Consider the following 20472-nt stretch of genomic DNA (forward strand, 5'->3'; position numbering starts at 1 on the left):
TTTGAGGCTTTCCCTAATACAGCCAATTATCCTTTATCAGGACTCGAGTTTAATCTTCCAAAAGTGAAACAAACAATGAAATGGTTTATCCATTTTGTTTAGTTTCAGTATTTCCTTCCTTGTTTGAAAGCATCGAGACAATGTACATATAGGAGGTGATCAATTGATTATATTTGCCAAAATGCTGTTTTTTAATCTTTTGTATATTTTGTAAACTTCTGAATGCAGGATATTAATTTTTCTGTGATATATGTCTTCCTGTTCCCTTATTTTTTGGGGAAATTATTTTTAGTTTGTTTGAAAAGTTTGTGTAGACAAGAATTGATCACACAAATAGTTAAAACTAGAGCTTAACTCATGTGTGCATGTACATGCTTTAGGTAAAGCACACGTGTTCATGTACATGATATTTTGTGCTCAGTCATAGTGGATGCAAATTGATAGTACTGTTGTACATTTACATGATATTATGTCTCTCCGTTGACCCCAAATATTCGTGTACTTTTCCATTTTCACCAATCTTTCACATGTATATGTACTTGCAATGATGAAGTTGCAATTTGTGTCATGTCTTTTGGGTCTGAAACCAATTGACGGAGTTATCAAATCAATTGACAATTAGAAGCACATGTGTGGTAGACACAAAAGGAGGGCGCCATTGAGAGCGAGTGTACTCTTTTGTATTTACTCAAATTTACCCACTTCAAATAGCGCCCTCCTATTGTGTCCGCCATGTTTGAAAAAGGTTACTAGCACTATGGTTAAACATGGTATACACTGATTGTTTTTTAACTTTTTGAAATGTTGTCCTAGTTGTTTTATGTTCTGTTATAGAGAATAGACAAGGAACTGTAGATTCGTAGTCCATTGTGGCACGAATCTACAGTTCCGAGTCTATTCTCTGACTTATTTTTTTTTTCAAAAAGGTTTATTCAAGAACCCCATGCATCACCCCACTCACCATGTTTTTTGATATTGTTTGTGTAGATTCGTAAATTTACTCGGCGTACATATTAGTCAATGTACAACGAATGGAAGGCGCCTCACTGCCAAAAGCATGTCAACTTAGTAAGTCATGTCTGATAGAATTACACAAAATACCTTCATGTTGTAAATTTACAAAAATAAGGAATGCGTGGTATCTGTGGTTTGTTTCGAATCTACAGTAAACTGTACACTCGTTATGAATCTCCAGTAAACTGTAGACTCTTGAAAATAATCTACACTTTAAACAAAAGGGTGAAGTCACAAAAATAGTTTAATGGGATGGAATTCAGGGATGGAGTTCCTTTATTTTGGACTACATATAGTCGTAAAAATACAAACTCTCACTAGAGGTAAAAGTGTCTTGCAGGACAGTATAATTCACTTTGAAGATTAGTACATGTACATGTAGTCTGTCATGCAGTGCCACTGTACCAGTGGTAACATTTTTTAGGCTTAGTTGTGACCTTTAAGGGCTTATAAACACATCTGTTCAAATATGTCCATTGCCTGGTATTTCCATTCCATTACCTGGTATGCAGTGAACGCCCAGCGTAAGAAAAGGAAACCATCTTCTGACAAATTGTTACGGTGTTAGTCTGAAATGGGGTTCCATTGATCTTTGTTTTTTGAAAACAACAGGTGGGTTAGTTCTACTACAATTGGAGAAAAACACTGCAAAAGATAACAAAAAAGTTAAGTTACTTTTCAAGGCATACTTCCTCTAGAGATTTAGGGGCTTAAAAACTATCCACAAATATCAACAAACCACTCCAAAATACTTGACTTGGCGGTTGATCTAAAGTGCACACAGTCCTAAGTATTGTGGCCCCGCCTACTGTACCCCTCCAGGGTACTTGGCTCCACATAAACAATTTCTGATGGAATGGCAACAATCTGGTGTTTTCATTCCCAGCTTGTAGCTTCCTATGTACAAATGTACATACAGTCGAGTCTCGTTAATACAAACTCGTTCGGACCTAGCCAAATTGTTTGTTATATCAGAATTTTGTACTAAGAGGAACATCAGTCCCATTCATTGTGCACATAAATGCACAGTCGGGACTAAGGCTTTATGTTTGTTATAACCAGAATTTTGTATTAACAGAGTTTGTACAAACGAGATTCGACTGTACACCTTTTGAGTCTATTTATCAGAAAATAAATCCATGCAGTTGGTTGCTGGTGTGGCCTATTCAGTAATGTATTTGTTATGCAGTATTTTCAGCAGTCGGGATCGAGTCTAGCCACTGTCACCCAAAAGTAGGGAAACATATGGCTGAAAAGAATTTCCACATTTACGGAAAAGCAGGGGAACAATTTGTCGTTGAGATGTAATGGATTGTTAGTTTCAATTTTCTGTACAGAACCCCATGAGTTGTTTCCAAATGTACATGCATCAACTGTCCTGTATTTTGGCTTGATTCGTTAACATCTTTGGTTGAAAATTCACTAGTACGAAATGTAGTCGTATTTGATAATTAGATTGCCTGGAAATCTAAAAATAAAAAAAGAGAGAATACATGTACACAAGTTCCTGGCCGACATATTGATGGTCGAGATGGAATGGCCATGGAACAGTAGTACAGAGCTATAAACCATGGCCCAGTTTAAGCCAAACATGAAGGAGTTATTGATTTCTCATTTTTGTTCCCAGACAATGTATTCAAAGTTGGTGCAATCTGGAGTTCCCTTGTACATGAATCGCTGTACATACTTTGTAAATATTGATCACCAGCAGTATCGAACTGTTGAACTGTAAATTACGATAAAGCATTTGTTTGCATTAGCAAAGAAAATATCCACAAATAGTTTTCTGTATGTAAACTGTAGCAAGAGGCCGTACATATTATGGCCATTTTTAAGATGAAATTATGCAGATTATGTACATTTTGATAACGAAGTTTTGAGTTGAGTCATTGTGTTTTTATTCATTACACAATAATTTTTATAAAAGGTAATGTCTCGTATCCAAACTTGTCTTCATACAATGCAAAGGGCAACACGTTTGCAAGAAAACCAAAACATAATGTGAGAGTTAAAAAGTTCAGTTGCACATTCATTTTTTTGAATAGTGAAACTTGATTCATACGGTTCCCAACTTGAGAGATAATGAAAGTGCATATAGCAATACAATACATATCTTATCTTTATTTCTGTGAGAACAATAAGTGGCACAGCTACTCATTTTATTATGCAACATATGTACAATGTATATGCACATACCGAGTTATAATATAAAACTCTTATAACCAATGTACATGTACCTAGTTTGTGTCCATGTTATCAAATCTTAAACGTTTTTATTTGTTTATAATCTGTCTACCTAAATTTCCCACTGAATATTATTTGTATTTAATGTGATTTTTCTACATTTTGTAATGTATACAAAGATACGCCTATAAATAAAGCTGTATCAGGCTTTCCATATTAATGAATCTTTTTTCGTTGACTGCCTTTGTTCTCGTTTGCTTCCTTTATCACATTCATTGGAGTTTACTTGGATCTGGAAGGCATTTGTTTATTTATTACTTTTCTGTACTTGGGATATGCACAAACGGTAAAACTGGTTTTCATTGGTCCCTGCCTACATTACATGTACAATGCACATGTGTATTGGGCCTAGATAAAGTTATGCACATTAGTGGTGCAAGTAATCACAATTACAAATGTACTTGCAAATATTTTCCCTAACGAAAGTTGTGTACATAAGTTCAATTTGAACGTACAGTACATGTACATGTATCCAAGTATAGTTGGAGGAGTAGTCTAGTGCTGTATACACGTAGTCCCCTCCCCTTGACAATCCATTGTGCGCGAATAGACCTCAGGCTTTCCAGGTATCTCAGAGGGTGTTCTTTGTGATTATTTTAATTTAGTAACAACGAATACACAAACATTAGTTTTCGAGTCTATCGAAGCAATATCAAAACCATAGCCCGCTAATTCCAGATGCATACGAGCAAAACAATCCAGCAAAATGCGGCACAAGTCGCCGGAGCTACTTTAAGGCCCAAGAACACGTATTTGCCCTTTATTACCTCCGCCAAGTAGTCAAGGCAAAATACACAATTTTTTTAAGTGAACCTCACACAAGTTGCAACATAGTTTTTTTTTCACCACAATGCATTTCTATATAGGTCCCTAGAATGACATACAAAAAGTCTTTAAAAATCCAAGTGGTGGAAATAATTATACCCAATTTGCATAAATCGTTAATAACTGCCGTGTAATATATTTGTTCCCATATTTGGCTATATTTTTAAAATTATTTTGTTATTTTTGAGAAGTACATTTTGGGGATTGTACTTCACAATTTTATTTTTCCTTGACTTTTAGAACGTCATTCTGGGGACCTTATCGAAATGCATTGTTGTGAAAAAATCCGTTGCAATTTATGTGAGGTCAAACCTTATTTTGCCTGGACTAAAGGAGGTCATGTTTTCATCGTCGTTGTTTTGTTTGTTGGTTGGTTGTTGGTCGGTTGGTTGGTTGGTTTGTCTGTTAACAAGATAAAGGTGACGGACATGAGTTTTGTATTTAGGGGTGGTCCTTGGTACAAGTACAAATCGATTAGATTTTGAAAGTGATGCGGATCATGATCTGGATGCAGGATTTTATTAAGGATTCTTCTTCCCCCCCAAAAAAAACAGAGGAAAAAACGAGATCCGGAGTCAATGTTGTATAAATGATTTAAGGGCATTATAATGCGGCTATAGGCCTAGGTATCACGGTCTTGAACAAAGCATCGAGTGATGTCCATCACCCCCTCCCTTTCGATTTTTCCTCAGCCAGCGGCGTAGCTACGGGGGGGGGGGCCTCGCCCCACTGAAGATTTGGAATCCTGAGAAAAGAACAGGCACCTGAGTTACCATGATTACCTATGCCTGAAAGAACATAACGTCCCTATTTTCCGCGATTGTGTGCGTATTTTTTCACCCAAACCCTTTTTTTCCTCGAGTAAAGTACCTTGGAAAGCTAATAGCGGTAGTTATTGTCTAATATATACATGTAGTACGTTTTGAGCGCCCCCATGAAAAGATGATGTCCAGTCCCCCCCCCCCCCCTATTTGATTTTACGGAGGGCGGGTGTCCGGTGAAAAAAAACATGTCTACCTTTCACCACGGATGAAATTTTTGGACTCCCCCCCCCTTGTAGTCTCAAGCTCCCCCCGGGCCCCCCAACACGCCCCTCTAGGATGAGAACCCTGGCTTCGCCGCTGTCCACAGCCGGTGATTTCTCCCTTCGCTGCTTTCTGGTGAAAACTTTGCCCCCCTTTAGAAGAAATCCTGTCGACGCCTATACGGTGGGAAGAATATCGCTGCGCAATGTATGCACATTGTGATAATAGGAATTTATGACGCTGTAAAACATGGAGGTCTCATATCATATCACCTTAGCTAGCTTGGCATTACATGAGCCGCTGTGTGTACAGCCATAGCAAACATGACGTCAGCAAGATAGACATAACATTTCGTTGTGATGTTTGTTGATACCCCGATTGATTGGAAATGATGTACAAACAGGTAGGTACATGTATTAAGAATCAGTAAACATTGTATGGTTTCTGGTAAGTTGTGGTTTCTGTTTTTTTTTCTAAAATTGGCATTCTCATTAATTTAGTACGAAATGCCAATTTTGTTCGGCCTGGTACATGTTCATGTATTTAAACCCCCCTCAAATTGGCCTATTTACCGCCAATAGAGCACATCAAATATGACCATCACTACAAGTACAGGGTGAGTAAAAAAAGCGGAACCCAAACCTCAACAAATATATTTCATTATAAAAAAGAATATGTAGCACCCAAAATAACAATGATTGGAAAGGCAATTTCATAAACTACTTTTAGATTGAAATTGCTCAATCCGTTCAAAGAATATGAACCTGGCTTTTCCAGTCATTATTATTTGTTGGTGCGACATATTTGTTAAAATATGAAATATATTTTTTGAGGTTTGGGTTCCGCTTTTTTTTTTTTTTTTTTTTTTAACTCACCCTGTATATATGTATAGCTTCGTGTTGGCTCCAAAACGATAGCTTCGTGTTGGCTTTAAAACGATACTCCAATACATGTATATAAGTCTATTTGCAAAAGCCACCATATTTCTTGCGGAACCTACCGGCAGAGGTTCATTATCTGTGTGAGCACAAGATTACAAAACGTCACTAGTGGTATCTGCCGACGGAAAATCAAAGAATCGTCAGACTTGAAGGATTAACAAGCCACAACAGCCTTCGTTCAAATGAAACAATGATGTTCATGAAGGTTGGGAAAATTCAAGGAAGAAAATACAAAACCAGGAATAAATAAAATATAGGCCTACATTAAAGAAAAACGATAACATATGTTTTGATAACAGCAACATTTGAAAACAAAAAAGTATAATTCACATTTGCAAAAGGATGTGTGTTAATACAATAGTTTACCATAAAGGGAAACCACCGAGAAATGTGATAATGCTCAGGACCAAACAAGTGCATTGTGCTGTACTTTGCCCTTTAGAAGCTGATTTCATGGAGGGATTAATCCGATTGCTTATCTTATTAGGGAAGTTTCAGTTTACTGCTAGCTGTACTGAGTATTATGGTTTTGGTTTTCACAAGCTGTTGTTCCTTTGTGGAGCAAGAGACGAAGAGACGAAAACAACTTGCAGGCTTGGAGTAGGTGGGTACTGCTTTCAGCTGTAATGTGTGCAGGCGAATATCTTACATTAGGCACATTTACGTATCATGGATGGGGTGGCTATATAATGTAAAACAATGCTGGCTTAATTGCTTTACATTTGTTCTTGGATTCAGACAACGGCAGTCTTTGGAATCCCCACTGAGATGGCGATGCCGTGCTACGACCACTTAACGCGGACTGGACTCCATGGACGTCCCGCATATGCACAGTTGATATCACTTGGCGTCTTCCTCAGTGTTTCATTCACCTTTGGTAAGAGTCCCGTTCGCATGTAAACTTTAGGACTACTGTGCAATGAACGTATACGCGGATACAATTATCTAGGCCTACTCTTTGCTGTCATCTGTCAAGTAGGCCTGCCAATTATTTTTCAAATCGCCGATTGTCCAATTGATATGAAGCTTTTTAAAAGTGTCTTGGTCGAAGGTTGCGAAGATTCGGTGAAAACGCAGAAATAAGATCAATGCTGCAGGAAGATTGGTCTCCGACACCAGTTCGGCGGAACGCTTTTCAAACTGGGAGGGCATCACCAAAAAGGGGCACTTGCTCAGAAAAAAAGGCACCTTCCGTCGGTGTGAAAGAGGAGAAAATTGCGAAACTATTTTCTTTCATGTTTGCGTGAAAATTTTTAAAAATCTTAAATTCCTTACTTAAAAAAAGTTACAGTGCATAGGCCAAAAACGTTTCTGAAATAGTCTCCATATAGCTGTATTTTTTCAAATAAGGTATTTTTTTAGTCGAGAGAGCCCTTCTGCCTCCGGCACACCCACGGCAGTACAATCTTTCTGGGTCCGCCCTTGAAATTGACTAGTTATAGGCCTATGCAAAAGGACCATTTTTTATCGTTAAAGGGGCACTCATTCTTTTGATGGCCAGATCAGTGACCATTTTATTCGTGTGAGGAGCCTAGCAATATTATATTTTTATAAACCAGATTTACTCTTGCGAGGGGTACAGTTTTAATGGTGCGAGCGCTAGCGGAGCACTATAAATTGTGCTTTCGAGGGGCAGTTTTCCATCTCGATAAGTAATTGCGAGCGAGGAGCACTATTGTTTCCCATCTTGAGAGGGGTATAATTTTATTTTTGCGAGATAGGTATATTGTGTTTGGAGGGGCACTTCGAGAGGAGACATAAAGCACGATCATAATGCTTTCATGTTTGCGTTTGAGGGGCACTTTTGTTTTCATTTCGAGGGGGCACATTTACGACAGCGAGAGGGGCATGCACTTACGATGGCTTGGGAAAATCTTCTTGGACTTAGGCTAAACTCCCTTTAAAAAATAAGTTCTTCGAGGCCAATGAGAAGAAAAGGCAGAATTTCGTTAGTTGATTAAACACAATTTAGGGAACAAAATGTACTTTTGGGGAAAATAAAAATGTAAAATTCCCTCCAGGAAATGAACCGGATTCATCATTAAGATCAGCGACTCGACGCACACGCCGGGGCAATTATCACGCTGACTTTCGTGGAATATAAGTTATGCGGACAACTTATTCCGAATCAGGTGACATATTTAGTTGTTCACGTGATATGTTTCACGCATGTGCATTATGTTCATTCACTGTACTTGATTGCATTCGCCACCGCCGACCGGCATGTTTTGTGACATATCTGCTACCACCAAGCGGCAAGTTTAGGTCGAGCCTGAAGTGGCTTTAAAAACCCCCACATTTTGTGGCTTTTAACTACAGGTGCTCTACCCGATTTCACTTGTTACAACGTCAGCCCTGTTCTGGCGAGTAATCACATCATCGGTGGATACAAGAGTGGAAGTGACATCAATGCCGGAGTCTCCTTTGAGCGAGTACTAGACACGGGCGGTGGAGAGACCCTACCTACCGGAAGTTACTCAACTGATGAGAGACCTGATATCAATCTGTACGCTGGCAAGTACACCATGCCATCGGCTGCTGGAGACACCAGGATTGGTGTCTACAATTGTATATTCGACCAACCGAGCACCAATATTACTACAATCATATTGCCTGCTAATGGTAAGGGGCCAATAGGGGGGAGGGGCCTACTCTTTTTAATATTGTGATTTTGTTTTGTGAAACTTTGAAAGCAGTGAAGCTTGGTGGTGAGAAACGGCTGCAACTCTGGAGACTGAGCTAGGAGCATGATGCTTGGTGACCAGCGAGACGTGTCAGTGTAGTAGATGGATCGAGCAGAGAAGAATCTTGCCAAGGATAAATGAAAATAAGTAGCTATTTATTTTGTTAATGGTACTAAATTGGTGTTTTTTTTGTCAATTCAGGTGACATTCAACCACAATCACCGACTGTGACAACCAGTGTTGGTGAAAATGTGACACTGACAGTGACCTTCAGTGCTAGCGTGGCAGTGAGTGATCTACGATGGAAGCACAATGGTCATGACGTCACTGAGTGGAATGGCCAATCAGCGGTCACCATCAATGATGCCGATGCTATCAATGCTGGTATCTATGAATGCTACCAAGATGGAAATTGGGCTGCTCAGAAGCACGCCTTGATGAAACTAATTGTTAGAGGTATTCTAATGAGCGCTTTAAATGGTCCATGTTATATAGGTTTAAAAAAAAATGCAACCCTTGATAATGCACTATCGTGACTTTGGATGTGATCCCTGGGTTTATGGCTTGCGACTAGCGCCCCTTGAGCAAAGACATTGACAAATAGGGAACCATCAAAATAGGACTGGATAGCTCAGTTGGTAGATCCGGAGGTCGCAGGTTCAAACCTCACTCCGGTCAATTTCTTTGTTCAACAGAAACAACATGTGAACAAAGTGCATTTTACAAAATTTTAACCAAAAAGATATTTCTCATACTTTCATACAGTTCGGCGGAATGGCTATTTTTTAAAGACGACAAAATGTATGAAGATGCTTTGGCAAACGAAGATGCAACCGTGGTTCCGATATATACATTTTAAGAGTAGTATCGATTTTTGTACATACTATATTTTTATTGTTCTATAATTTTCAATCTCACTATTTTTTTCTTCATGTAGAATGTCCTGTCAATAAATGGGGGTCGTCATGCGATGGCAACTGTCCAGTGTGTCACAATGGTGGTATGTGTGACGATAGAAGTGGCAAATGCCTTTGTGCGCCTGGGTTTACTGGCGACTTCTGTGAAATATGTAAGTTGACGATTTCTTTCTTTCTTAATAGGATTTCCATCAGTTAAAGCTTTCTCGTGTGAATCGCAATCTTCAGACAAAATTTATGTTTTGCGTGTGTGTTTTAGAACATGTGGTGTAATGGAGGCAGCATGGAACAATATATAGTCCGTAGCTAAAAGAAAACAGTATAACATGTTCGCTCTACGAAATGCAGAAGCCGAAACCCATTGACGGGTCTTAGTTTTCCCCTTCATTCCCAATTAGGTTCACATAAGAATTGCTCTTAACAAAATAATGCAACTCATTGTGTTACTGTGATACTACATGTATTAGTGTTTGGAAAGAACCGGTTCGGGCATGATTGCGGTATCACGTGCTCTCAGCGTAACATAGATGGTTGTCGAGGAAACCTGATGTGTCTCCAAGATCCCTTCGGATGTACATGTGCTGCTGGTTTCACTGGCTTGGACTGTCGATCACGTATGTACATCAAATGTTTTTCTCCCATACTTTACACAGCATACAAATTTGACGTCTAAATTGGTTACTGAAAAAAACCCACCTTTTTGGGGCTACTTTGGACAAAATTTCAGAAGTGTTTCCAATAAATTGTAGTGTTGTATAAATCGAGTCAATCACAACACAACGAGATAAAGGCGATAAACAGCAAAGGAATGTCAAAGTTAATTTGAATAGCTTGTTATACTTGGCGAACTGATTTTGTGATTGACTTTTGGCGACCTCTGTTTATTTGTGGTGCAATTCAAATATTTATAATACATTCTCATAATCTTCGAAAAAAGTTCGAAGAAACAATAAGCAACTTACTTTAGAGCGGGAAGGGCAGAAGTGAAGACTCATGTCTTTGCATATGCATCTGCTATTTGCAGCTTGGTTCCTATATTTAATTTTTCCCCCGCAAATATCTTTCTAAACGATTGAAAAGCTAGGCCCTCTAATTTGTGTGATTTTTTAAATGGTAGCTTGTGTGGACGGGTACTTTGGTGCTGGTTGTAGCCACCAATGTCACTGCGATGGTGCCGCAGTGTGTGACAAAGGTACTGGGACATGCCCGTCTGGTGTGCCGTGTGAAGAGGGCTACAGAGGAGAAAACTGCCAAAGTAAGTAATTGGTTATTTCTTTGGAAGGAATCTGAGAATTAATCCCAACTCTGACAATGTCCGTGATCGACGTTGTTTCTTAGATAAAAAAACAACCCAAATCAAAATTTCCCCTATAAAAAAGAAAAAAGAAAAATAGAATTGCTGTAGCGCAGTGTTTTGGCAGCTCCCTCCCTTGGTGTCGCGATGATATTCCATTCGAGATAGCTGATGAAGGTGGCACTTTTTTCATTCTCTTCAGATTCTTGTCAACCGGGTGAAATTGGAGTCGATGCTTGTGTCACGTGTCCAGGTAAGCCAATGGGCAGTTCTTAACCAAATCGATTAATTGCTTTATTATTTGTTGGGCCAATAAAATGGATTTATAAATCATTTTCTTCAGAAAAAGACCATTCCAACGAACTGCAAGTGAATACGTGGATACCCTTTCTCTATTAATTTGGTATATTTACAGTGTACATTCTATTTCCTGAGGCGGACGCACGGTTGCTGTGGTACCCATGAACCTCAAAGTTTAGCTACTCGTAACAAGCTTCTGCATACAGGTTGCATGCATAAACCTGTTTATTAACCTATGAACATGTTCATAGGAAAATCGCATTTACATGAAACTGGATCGGAAACACCTTGAAAAACAATTGGCACTATTCTAAACATGAGAATGGAGATTACTCACGAAGTATAATTAAGGGATTTTGTTAATCAGGTTGGCGTAGTCAGGTTGGCGTAGCGGTACTTTCCTCGCCTTCCACCGCTGTGACCCGGGTTCGAATACCGCCCGGGCTAATATGTGGATTGGGTTTTCATTCCCTACCTGATTCCGTGGGTTTTCCTCAGAAATTCCTCTGGGCTTTTCCTCCCACCTTTAAAACTGTAATTTCTTCTCATTGTCTTCTCTCTACCGGTTTCTTCAGGCTTTCGGGCTACAGTGCCTAATGCACTTTTGAGGGATCCTTGGTTTCATTACCAGAAATAAATAAAATAAATAATGGCAATAAAATTGAAGACTTGTAAAACCAACTGTACAATCTAGAGTCTCGATCAGTGATACACATTCTTATCCGATCTTGGCATAGCTACAAGCTTTGTAATTAAATGAAGAGATCATGGATCTTTACAACACATTGACTTTTTATAATAGGATACTACAATGTGTTTCCTCTTTTCTTATCCATCAGTTCCCATTGCGGTGAAGAACTTTAACATTACAGTGTCAAGTACCACCACAAGGCAGCTGGCATGGTCTGCCGCGTCCAATATGTGCCCTGTGAGTAACTATAGCATTCAACATGAGCTGGTGAATCAGGATCAATGCCAACCGGCCTCTGGTAACTACATTGACGTAGCGACTGTCGATACACAGTCCTCTTCCTACACATGGCAAGTACCAAACGATGATGATCCCCAGTATCTGCCGTACTCCACGTACAAGATCCGTGTGCGGGCCAAGAACGAGGCTGGCCTTGGTCAGTTTGAAGGCGTCACCTTTGACGAGTTCACCACGGCTGAAGGACGTAAGTGCCATTTACTGGAACATTTCATTTCATTTCATCAATCGAAAAAGCAATCCTAGTACTAAAGCTGTTCCACTCCTTTTGGGCCAAGTAAGGTGATGTCTAAGATTCACAAGTGACAGCTCAGTTAGGAGGATACACTCTAAGCTGGCCCTCTTTCTCTGAGTCACTAATACTTTTGGACAAGGTGAGGCTGAAGCAAGTCTTACTCACAAGTGACCGTCAATAGCGACAGAGTGGACACTAGGCTGACCTTCTAGAACCAGTCAAAACCTAATTGTACAGTGAAATCTTGATAAGTCGAACTCTGATAACTCAAAACAACTGTAGCCTATAAGTTAAACATAGAATCCATTGCTCTCAGTAGTATAACAATGAAAACCCTGCTTAACCAAAATCTCTGCTTCAGTCAAATTTTGAACCTGTTTCCTTGAGGTTTGACTAGTCAACAATATTTCACATGTAGATAGCTGGTGAATTAAGTGGGCAGCAGCGTTGGCTGTTCAGGCCCATTTGAATGACTTGGCTATATGCGCCTATATTCAAGCGGCCCGAATATCCTAAAACAAGTGTTTCATTGTTGGGCGTAGCCAGGTACTTCGGACGTGGACGATAAGCCTGATTGGTATACCTCTGTCTTGAATACTGTATTTGTATTGGCCTATAACGATCACGTGTTTAGTTAATACAAAGTCATAGCACATTGACGTGATATCCCACAGGCAGTGTGCTATGACTTTGTGCGTACGGTACGTACGGGTTTCACACGTAAAATGCAGCGAACTTGCAGACTATCCGCTGTTTCGAGCACGCATGCATGTGAGTTGCCGTTAGATTGTCATGATTGTTGTGTTTACTGCTGTTTGTTTTCGTGATTTTTTTACATTAAAATCCAAACAATCCAAGACATAGGTATAACAAAACAATTGTTGACTGGTGTGATATGGGATATGACGTTTTGAACACCCTCAGGGCGCATAGCACCCTCGGCTTCGCCTCGGGTGTTCAAAACGTCATATCCCACATCACACCAGTCAACAATTGTTAAATATCTTATCTCCTCCATTTCTAAGTACACGGGCCTCACATCAACGTAAATTGTCCATCAAGGGAATCGTTTTGAAAGATCTTCCAAAGGCAAACAGTTTGCGTTTAATAGTAACGATTAAGTATTCCAGTCGTGAATTTAAGCCTCAATAAATGAAAGCAAACACGCTATTGATTTTGAACTTTTATCATTACAGGACCACACGCCCCTCCAGATAATGTCGAATTCTTCAATTCCACCGATGACAGTGTCAGCTTCCAGTGGGATGAAGTGCCGTGCGGCAGCAGAGGTGGCCTTGTCACTCTTTACATATTCGACTTATCCACTACAAATGATGTCCAGCCGCGTCGCTCGTCTTATGAAATGTCTGTGCGTATTGATGACGCCATTCTGCCCTGCACTGACTACACTTTGCAGGTCGCAGCTCTAACAACGTATGGTCCTGGACCGTACAGTAACCGCACATCAGTGACCACGTCCTCACGAGGTAACTTTGGCCCAAACGGTAATATACATGTACATGTATGTTTTTATTGAACTAAGTGTAGGCCCCTATTGCTTAACAGACTTTTATCTTGATTTACAATACCCAGGCCTCTGTCCTCTTTAAGAAGCAAACTCTAGAGGAGCTTCTTTACACAGACTCCCGTGCACCAAACCAGAAGTATGGGAAAGAAATAGCCAACAGCTTAATTTTACGCTTAAAATCCAGCTAGCTCAGGCAACCTCAGCCTTAAACATGACCATTTGAAACTCAGCCGATTACTTGCTGACTGAATGGAAAAAAAATACCACTGTTAACGTTTAACGTACCTCAATCAGGTTTCTGGTCTTAAAGATTAAGCATACCCGTACCCGTTATGATTATTTTTCCGTATTATGTCAGTATATTGATGTTATCTCTTTTTGGAGAAGACCTAATGTTATGTTTCTAAACGTTGTTGTAGGTGTTTTGTTCAGTTATATGCTAAAATTAAAAACCCTCCTGGATTGATTACATTTAGGCCTTCATGAATAATTTGAAATAGTCTCTAAATAAATATGAACTGACATGCATGCCACAAAGGGGAGGTGCCGATGACGTCAGTCGACCACGTGAACAATATGTTGGGCGACATAATGCATAATGTAGAGTGCGCGTGCTTGTCGTCCAAAATTAATTCAATCACAAGTGCCATCTATATTGTGGATAACTCAGTGGTTTAACACGGTGTACCCGTATTGCTTCCCTACAGCGCACGGCCCAGTAGAGAATCTTAACACCAGTGCCGGACCAGCACCCGACGAATTGCAAGTTAGTTGGGACGCGCCAGATACCAGTCGCAACCCCTGCAGTATTGAGTTCATTGTAGAATATGAGTTGATAACGAGAGACCAGTGCGAGACGCTTAGCTCACCGAGGCGTGTACCCTATGGCTTAGGCGGAGACACAGGCCTCATCATCGCCGGACTGGAAGCACACTCGACGTACAAGGTGTATGTGAGAACTAGCAACGAGGCAGGTGAAAGCGACGAGAAATCAATCCAAAGCATTACATCTTCTAAAGGCAAGTGATTTCCTGTACGACCCTTCTGATATCTTTGACACAAAAGAAGACTTACCAAACACATACTCGGCCATTAATGAGCCATTCAGCCGCATCAATTTTGTCTGCAATGCTTGCTGAATTGTCGCCTGACCAATTTTGTTAATCTCTAAAAACCAGTATAAATAGGCAAACATATTCGAGTTGTAATCTAGGCAAATCACAAGTCAGGGCAAATGTCAAGTCACGAAAAAAACAGGATGAGCCTAGTATAAAACCATACTTTATTATTATTGTTTTCCCCTATTATTATATACAGCACCACAAGCCCCTCCAAGTAATGTCGAATTCTTCAATTCAACCGATGAAAGTGTGAGTTTCCAATGGGATGAAGTATCCTGTGGCAGCAGAGGTGGGGTTGTTAGTTTATACATGTTCAACTTATCCACTGCATTTGATTTCATGAGTGGCTCGTCTTATGAAATGTCTGTGCGTATTGATGACGCCATTCTGCCCTGCACTGACTACACTTTGCAGGTCGCAGCTCTAACAACGTATGGTCCTGGACCGTACAGTAACCGCACATCAGTGACCACATCCACACGAGGTAACGTATGGGACTCACATCCTGATATTTGCTAATTACTTTTATTAAGTTTAGTATTGCTTTCCAGACGTTCTCTCAGTAACAATACTTAGGAGTGACCTTCTTATGAGGGAAAAGCAATATTAACGGGAGGCATTTCCTAACACAGACTCTCGTGTACCAAAAGTATTTTTCTAATATTCCTACTCAATTCTAGTTAAGGTAACCCCAGTCTAAACTGAGCTTAACTTATTTTCTCACTAAACTTGACAAAAAAAGGATCGTACGTCTAACCCACATCAATTAAGTCTGAAATCTTTGTATCCAATACAATCCTTCCTTTCTTGCCGGAGTGTTGAAAGCATTTTGTTTGGTTCTACAAAATGATTACATTTAGGCCTAGATTAATACTCGATGACGTTACTGGACCATGTGAACAATATGTTGCATGACCTAGCGCATCCACAATGCACATTCATGCCGTCCAAAATTAATTCAATCACACGTGCCATCTATATTGTGGATAACTCAGTGGTTTAACACGGTGTACCCGTATTGCTTCCCTACAGCGCACGGCCCAGTAGAGAATCTTAACACCAGTGCCGGACCAGCACCAGACGAATTGCAAGTTAGTTGGGACGCGCCAGATACCAGCCGCAACCCCTGCAGTATTGAGTTCATTGTAGAATATGAGTTGATAACGAGAGACCAGTGCGAGACGCTTAGCTCACCGAGGCGTGTACCCTATGGCTTAGGCGGAGACACAGGCCTCATCATCGGTGGACTGGAAGCACACTCGACGTACAAGGTGTATGTGAGAACTAGCAACGAGGCAGGTGAAAGCGACGAGAAATCAATCCAAAGCATTACATCTTCTAAAGGCAAGTGCTTCCTGTATGACCTTTGTGATATTTTTGACACAACAGATACTTACCAAACATTCTCGGGCCTTAATGAGCCATTCAACCGCATCATTTGTCTGCAATGTTTGCCGAATTGTCGCCTGACCAAATTGGTTAATCTCTAAAAACCGGTATAAATAGGCAAACATATCCGAGTTGTAATCTAGGCAAATCACAAGTAATAGCACATGTGAAGTCAAGGAAAACAGGATGAACTGTGTCTTTTTCCACATTTTAACTACATTAGCTGGTGCGTTTCTAAAAGACTTGTGATAGCTCTGCATATCATTTTATACTTGATAAGTTGATCGGGAAGGAATATTCAACTTTACTAACAGTACGATAAAATTAATGCATATCATTTATATAACAAGTTTGTGTTCAGGCTATTCAACCTTCCCCTATGCTCGACATTTTCTACTCCTTTTTGTATTGTTGTTCCAATATAAATGTTCCTCCGATTTAGCTATACAGTGTATACTTAAGTTAAAGAAAAAGAAATGGAACCATATATGCTAATATTTGCTCATTTTTTTTCTAATTTAGAACCAACCAAAGCCCCTGCTGATTTTACATCCACGAATCAGACGAAAACCAGCATTCGACTCGCATGGGGTGAGATACCGTGCGGTGAGAGAAATGCAGACATTGTAGGATATTCGGTAAGTCATGGCAAATAATTTATTCTTGATTGACAACATAGTCTTTTGAAATGTATCCCCCAAAAAATCACTATTGCAAAAATGGCAGTGCTTGGTTTCTTTTTGAATCTTTTTATTTGCCTTAGCTTTCGAGAGCTATCATTGATCATATTCCTAAAGTGGATCATTGGCAAGTAATGCAAACTGTGAAATGCCAGTGTACCATGTATTGAACTTTACTTCCATCCTTTTTATCATAACACTTTTCACGCCCAAGATTCCTATTTAACCACACTGATGGTGTTATGCCACAAAGTGATTCGTTGTTCCATACATATCGTACTTCATGACGACCCATCGTTTCTTTTTGTTTATTGGTTTGAGCAGTTGGACTACCGGGTGTTGGAGAAACCATACAATAAGACATTTAAGCCAAGTGCATCATTCACTCCAGTCGACATCTCGGAATCTGCAATGCTTCATACTGTGACCGGTTTGGAGCCGTCGACAAAATACGAATTCCGACTTGCTGGAGTGGCAAGACTGGACGTGGATACACCTGGTCCTTATGGAGTCCTAGATATAAACACAGCAGTAGAAACAGGTTAAATGCAGCAACTATTGATAGTGACACATAACACAAATATTACCTTGTTCCTTTTAACGTGCGGAAACTTTATCAAGCTAAGAGCTTATACGGCTGCCGTGAGGAAACGATTTCTGCTTACGCCGTTATTTAAGCAAGGGAAACTTACCTTCCTCTTAAAAAAAGTTTTAAAATCTTTCCTTTTCTTTGGGGCATTTGATTTCTTACTTTATTTACTAAAATGTTTGAGTGAATGAAATGATGGAGCTGTCTGCTGACTCTTGAGTGGATCGCAGTATTGGCAAGTATTGAAAAAATATGATTTCAATATATTGCCGCATTATAGAAAGAATATAGTTGAGAATTAGAGTGCTTAGAATTTTAAGTATAATTCATTGTTCTTGTGTGATACCAGATATTAAGCCACCAGCAGAACCCTCCGTGGAATCATCGTTAACGACTTCATCCACGGTCACCATTACGTTATCACCGCCCGCTGTGTCAACGTACATCACGTAAGCATTGATTTCTGTAAGGGGTATTCTGCCACATGGTTGCGCTACCGCCATCTTTGTTAAGATAATGGAGCGAGAAATAAAAATGCCTTCCTCTTCACATTGAACCTCTAAAACATTGAAATGAACGTCAAAAATGACTAAGTAATATGTTATGGAAACCTGACCCAGAGAACGTATTGTTTTTGCGTCACTCTCATTCGATGTTCGACATCTGTTCTGATTTTGCAACAACATCTTGTTTTTTTTTATTTTTTTATTTCCACAGTCATACATGTATCATTTAAACAATTCTAAAGAAATCTTATGGATGGTATTATGCAGTGATTTTCAGATCAGCGTTCAGCCGGTCGGGCAAGCAAGTGACGTACCAGTGCGAGCGGGTCTTCGCCATTACGGACCGAGTAGTGCAGTGTCACTAGACAACAGGTACGTGACTGCAGAATTCAGCAAAGAGGACTTACCGGATACCTTCACCGTGGGAGATAACGGGACCTACGGCGGATATCGCAATCTACCCTTGCAAGCTGAGACCGCGTATGATATATACCTTGGGTCAGTCAGTAGCACTTCTGACACGGTAAGTCTGCGCTTTATGACGATATGGAAGTTGTTTTCTTAAGCGACGTTTACGAATAATGCGTATACGGATCTACACGGATTTTAAGTTTAAGTCGCAAACACGCGTCCATAAAGAGAGGGAAAACTACACTCTAAAAAAGCATTAGTCAGATTTGACTATAAACCAGTTAAATTTGACTAGCCATTCAGGGTCAGCTGGGTGCAACTGAAAATCAGTCAATCTGACTAGATTTTTCCAGTCAGTATTCCTGGCTTTGAAGAAATAGTTATGCAAATAACTGAAATTGGAGTCGAACCCAATTACTTTTTCTAGTCATGGTATGAAATTTTGCATGTTTGACTAAATTCCTAGTCAATTTCCAATAACTAGGAAAACCAGTCAATAATTTGACTTAGTTGTTTTTAGAGTGTAATTCTCGTTATTTTTGAATTAACATACATTTGTATTAGTATCTACAAAATAGGTGTATTTTGAAATAGTTTTGTTAAAACAGTTAGTTTCATTCATTTCGTAAAGGGGTGAATAAATTTAGTAAAAACATTGGATTTGAAATTAAGAAATTATGATTTGAATGAGTCCATAATTATATCTGAAATAACTCCAAACATTTTGTGTCAGACAGTGCCTGAAACATTCCATGCCAGCGCTGAATGTCTGTTTATATCAAGTCTGTACTTTACAACAGACAAGCAATGCAAAACGTATTTTGATATGATTTCGATATAATTATTAATTCTTTCTTTTCATAAACACAGGAGACTGTTGTTTTCCGGGAAGAACCGCTAAGAGTCAAAGGTAGCACATCGTTTGATCGCATTTTCTGTTTCCCTTCGTCGGTCAAAGAGGCATTTTTTTGATGATTGAAATAGCATACATTGTACATTGGTATAATATCGCAAATTATAAATATTTTCCTTCTGCTGTATTCGTTTTTGAATTACAGATGTACTGTTGGTACTATTTGGGAGTCACTCAACTGGAATTCATTTTTCTGGAATTACTATGTTTCTTTAGCAATACAAGCTTTTCACTTTCGAATGAGACCCAAGATGAAAAAAACCCCGGATATGTTAAATTACGTAATAATTACTTTACAAATACGTTATTTGAGAGGCCCGCAAATATTTCAGTTCTCGCAGGTTAACTGGTTTCCGCCCCGTCCATATCGATAATATTGGGACTAGGAACCAGTCTACTCTTTAGGCGAATCTGTTTGTACCCAAAGTTAACCAAAAATATAAGCACTTTTTTTCAGAGGGCTGTGGACGCCCAATATAGAAAAAAGAGAAGGTTTATTTTCGTAGAAATAAAACATACAAATAGAAATTGTCGTGAGGAATCAAATTTGTTGGAGAGCAAAGACAAAATATCTGTTACCAATGCTGTACTTTTAAATCGTCAAAACGTATCATTCCCTTACAGTGGCTGGAAGTAATTTCGGAAACAACGATAGTCAAGGCGGTTTCCCTGTGGCTGCGTTGGTAGTTCCCTTCCTGCTCATCATCTTAGTGGGATTAGCCGTTGGAGTAATCTTTATAAGGTAGGAGCCTGAAGTTTAGTCATAAAACTATACATCGTAATCTGTTAAAAAAACCTTGTCTTTTGACACCGAGGAAGAAATATGATAGTATAAGTTCTAAGTGGCGTATGTATAGCTTTTTGGTTC

The 20472-nt window shown here is 39.5% G+C and overlaps 1 protein-coding gene across 1 annotated transcript in view; it reads left to right on the forward strand.

Annotated features, from left to right (window-relative positions):
• The first annotated feature begins 6563 nt into the window (after positions 1-6563).
• The window catches only part of LOC119743013 (receptor-type tyrosine-protein phosphatase T-like), a 36528-nt gene continuing 22619 nt past the window's right edge, over positions 6564-20472 (forward strand). The window contains exons 1-19 of the mRNA XM_038219320.1: positions 6564-6653; positions 6788-6926; positions 8369-8671; positions 8935-9189; positions 9671-9802; positions 10118-10264; positions 10768-10905; positions 11147-11197; positions 12084-12419; positions 13664-13972; positions 14703-15014; positions 15313-15600; positions 16149-16460; positions 17028-17143; positions 17510-17726; positions 18124-18223; positions 18548-18803; positions 19562-19601; positions 20229-20346. Coding sequence (XP_038075248.1) covers positions 6818-6926; positions 8369-8671; positions 8935-9189; positions 9671-9802; positions 10118-10264; positions 10768-10905; positions 11147-11197; positions 12084-12419; positions 13664-13972; positions 14703-15014; positions 15313-15600; positions 16149-16460; positions 17028-17143; positions 17510-17726; positions 18124-18223; positions 18548-18803; positions 19562-19601; positions 20229-20346 — 3539 coding nt within the window. The 5' untranslated portion in view covers positions 6564-6653; positions 6788-6817. The remainder of the gene's footprint in view (positions 6654-6787; positions 6927-8368; positions 8672-8934; positions 9190-9670; positions 9803-10117; positions 10265-10767; positions 10906-11146; positions 11198-12083; positions 12420-13663; positions 13973-14702; positions 15015-15312; positions 15601-16148; positions 16461-17027; positions 17144-17509; positions 17727-18123; positions 18224-18547; positions 18804-19561; positions 19602-20228; positions 20347-20472) is intronic.

This window comes from Patiria miniata, unplaced genomic scaffold (genome assembly GCF_015706575.1).
Source record: "Patiria miniata isolate m_02_andy unplaced genomic scaffold, ASM1570657v1 HiC_scaffold_6, whole genome shotgun sequence".
Classification (NCBI taxonomy): domain Eukaryota; kingdom Metazoa; phylum Echinodermata; class Asteroidea; order Valvatida; family Asterinidae; genus Patiria; species Patiria miniata.